General features: G+C 65.9%; 1 protein-coding gene across 1 annotated transcript in view; it reads right to left on the bottom strand.

Annotated features, from left to right (window-relative positions):
* SPIRE2 (spire-type actin nucleation factor 2) overlaps window positions 1-1,116 on the bottom strand; it is a gene marked incomplete at both ends in the record, with an annotated part of 1,495 nt that extends 379 nt beyond the window's left edge. The window contains 5 exons of the mRNA XM_010024509.1: window positions 40-173; window positions 295-445; window positions 550-719; window positions 819-942; window positions 1,081-1,116. Of these exons, the coding sequence (XP_010022811.1) occupies window positions 40-173; window positions 295-445; window positions 550-719; window positions 819-942; window positions 1,081-1,116 (615 nt within the window). The remainder of the gene's footprint in view (window positions 1-39; window positions 174-294; window positions 446-549; window positions 720-818; window positions 943-1,080) is intronic.
* Between the last annotated feature and the right edge of the window lie 6 nt (window positions 1,117-1,122).

Raw genomic sequence — 1,122 nt, 5'->3', positions numbered from 1 at the left:
CGCTCACATGGCATCCTCAGCCCCACCATCAGCACTCACCAGCCAGAGGTGCTTGGAGCTGGTACTAGCAGCAGTGCTGGATCCATCCTCTGGCCTCTCCTCCACGGCACCGAGGGCAGCCCGGGGTGGTGCTGAGCTGTCTGGCAGCGGGTGGCAGCTAGCGGGGACGGAGCCTGTGGGGAGAGATGGGGACATCATGGCACAGCCATGTCCAGTGCCAACTCTGCCACAGGGCACCACACAGCCACGCTGGGAATGGGGCTGGTGTGGGGCTGGGGGACCTCCAGAGGGTACCTGAGCGGGGCCGGGGCTCGGGCTGCAGCGGCTCCGGTTCCTGGGGCGCAGCCTGGCCACCCACCATCTGGCTCTGCAGCTGTGCCAGGTCGTGCTCCGAGAAGGAGCGGTCCCGCTTCAGCGGCACCTCTGTGCCCGGAGAGTCCTCCTCCTGCAAGGCCATGGGCATCGTGTCACCTTGGGGAACCCCTTGTCCCCCCTGGAACCTCCCACGTCCCCCTGACCTCCATCCTCCTGCCAGGTCCCCTTTCTTGCCTCAGAGACATTCATCTCCTCCATCTCGGCCAGCGTGGGTGCCTTGAGCAGGACACGGGGCCGCGGGCACGCTGCTGCGGTGCTTGCTGGGCACCGGGACAGCTCGAGGCAAGAGCTGGAGGCCAGGCGGCCCGAGCAGGCATGAGGGATGCAGGGGAGGGAGCTGTAGCCTGTGATGGGAATGGGGCTCAGTCCTGGCAGAACAGGGACCTGCCCTGGTGCCAGGCACATCACTGGCAGCCCAAAGTGGCAGGGAGGGGTTCTGACACCTTTCTGTCCATGGTATGGCATCTCCACAGGCCGAAGCTTCCTCTCCTGCCTGATCTCCTCCAGGATCTTCTCGTGGAGTGTCCTCTGCTTCTGGGGCAGTGGCCGCAGCCGACGCCCTGATGCCTGAGGGCCGCAGAGACAGGGCCAGTGGCGCAGCTTGGGTGCTGACCCCCATGCAGGGTGGGGATGGCACCCATGGGACCCACCAAGCCCAGGCCAGGCACTGCCATGCCATGGAGGTGTCCTGGTATTGGCACTCACCTGCTTCAATGGGGGCCGGGAGCGGATGAAGTCAAGGATGAG

The sequence above is a fragment of the Nestor notabilis genome, unplaced genomic scaffold (genome assembly GCF_000696875.1).
Source record: "Nestor notabilis isolate BGI_N333 unplaced genomic scaffold, ASM69687v1 scaffold19851, whole genome shotgun sequence".
NCBI classification, from domain to species: domain Eukaryota; kingdom Metazoa; phylum Chordata; class Aves; order Psittaciformes; family Psittacidae; genus Nestor; species Nestor notabilis.
The sequence above is the reverse complement of the archived record's forward strand: the minus strand, read 5'-3'. Positions and strand labels throughout refer to the sequence as shown.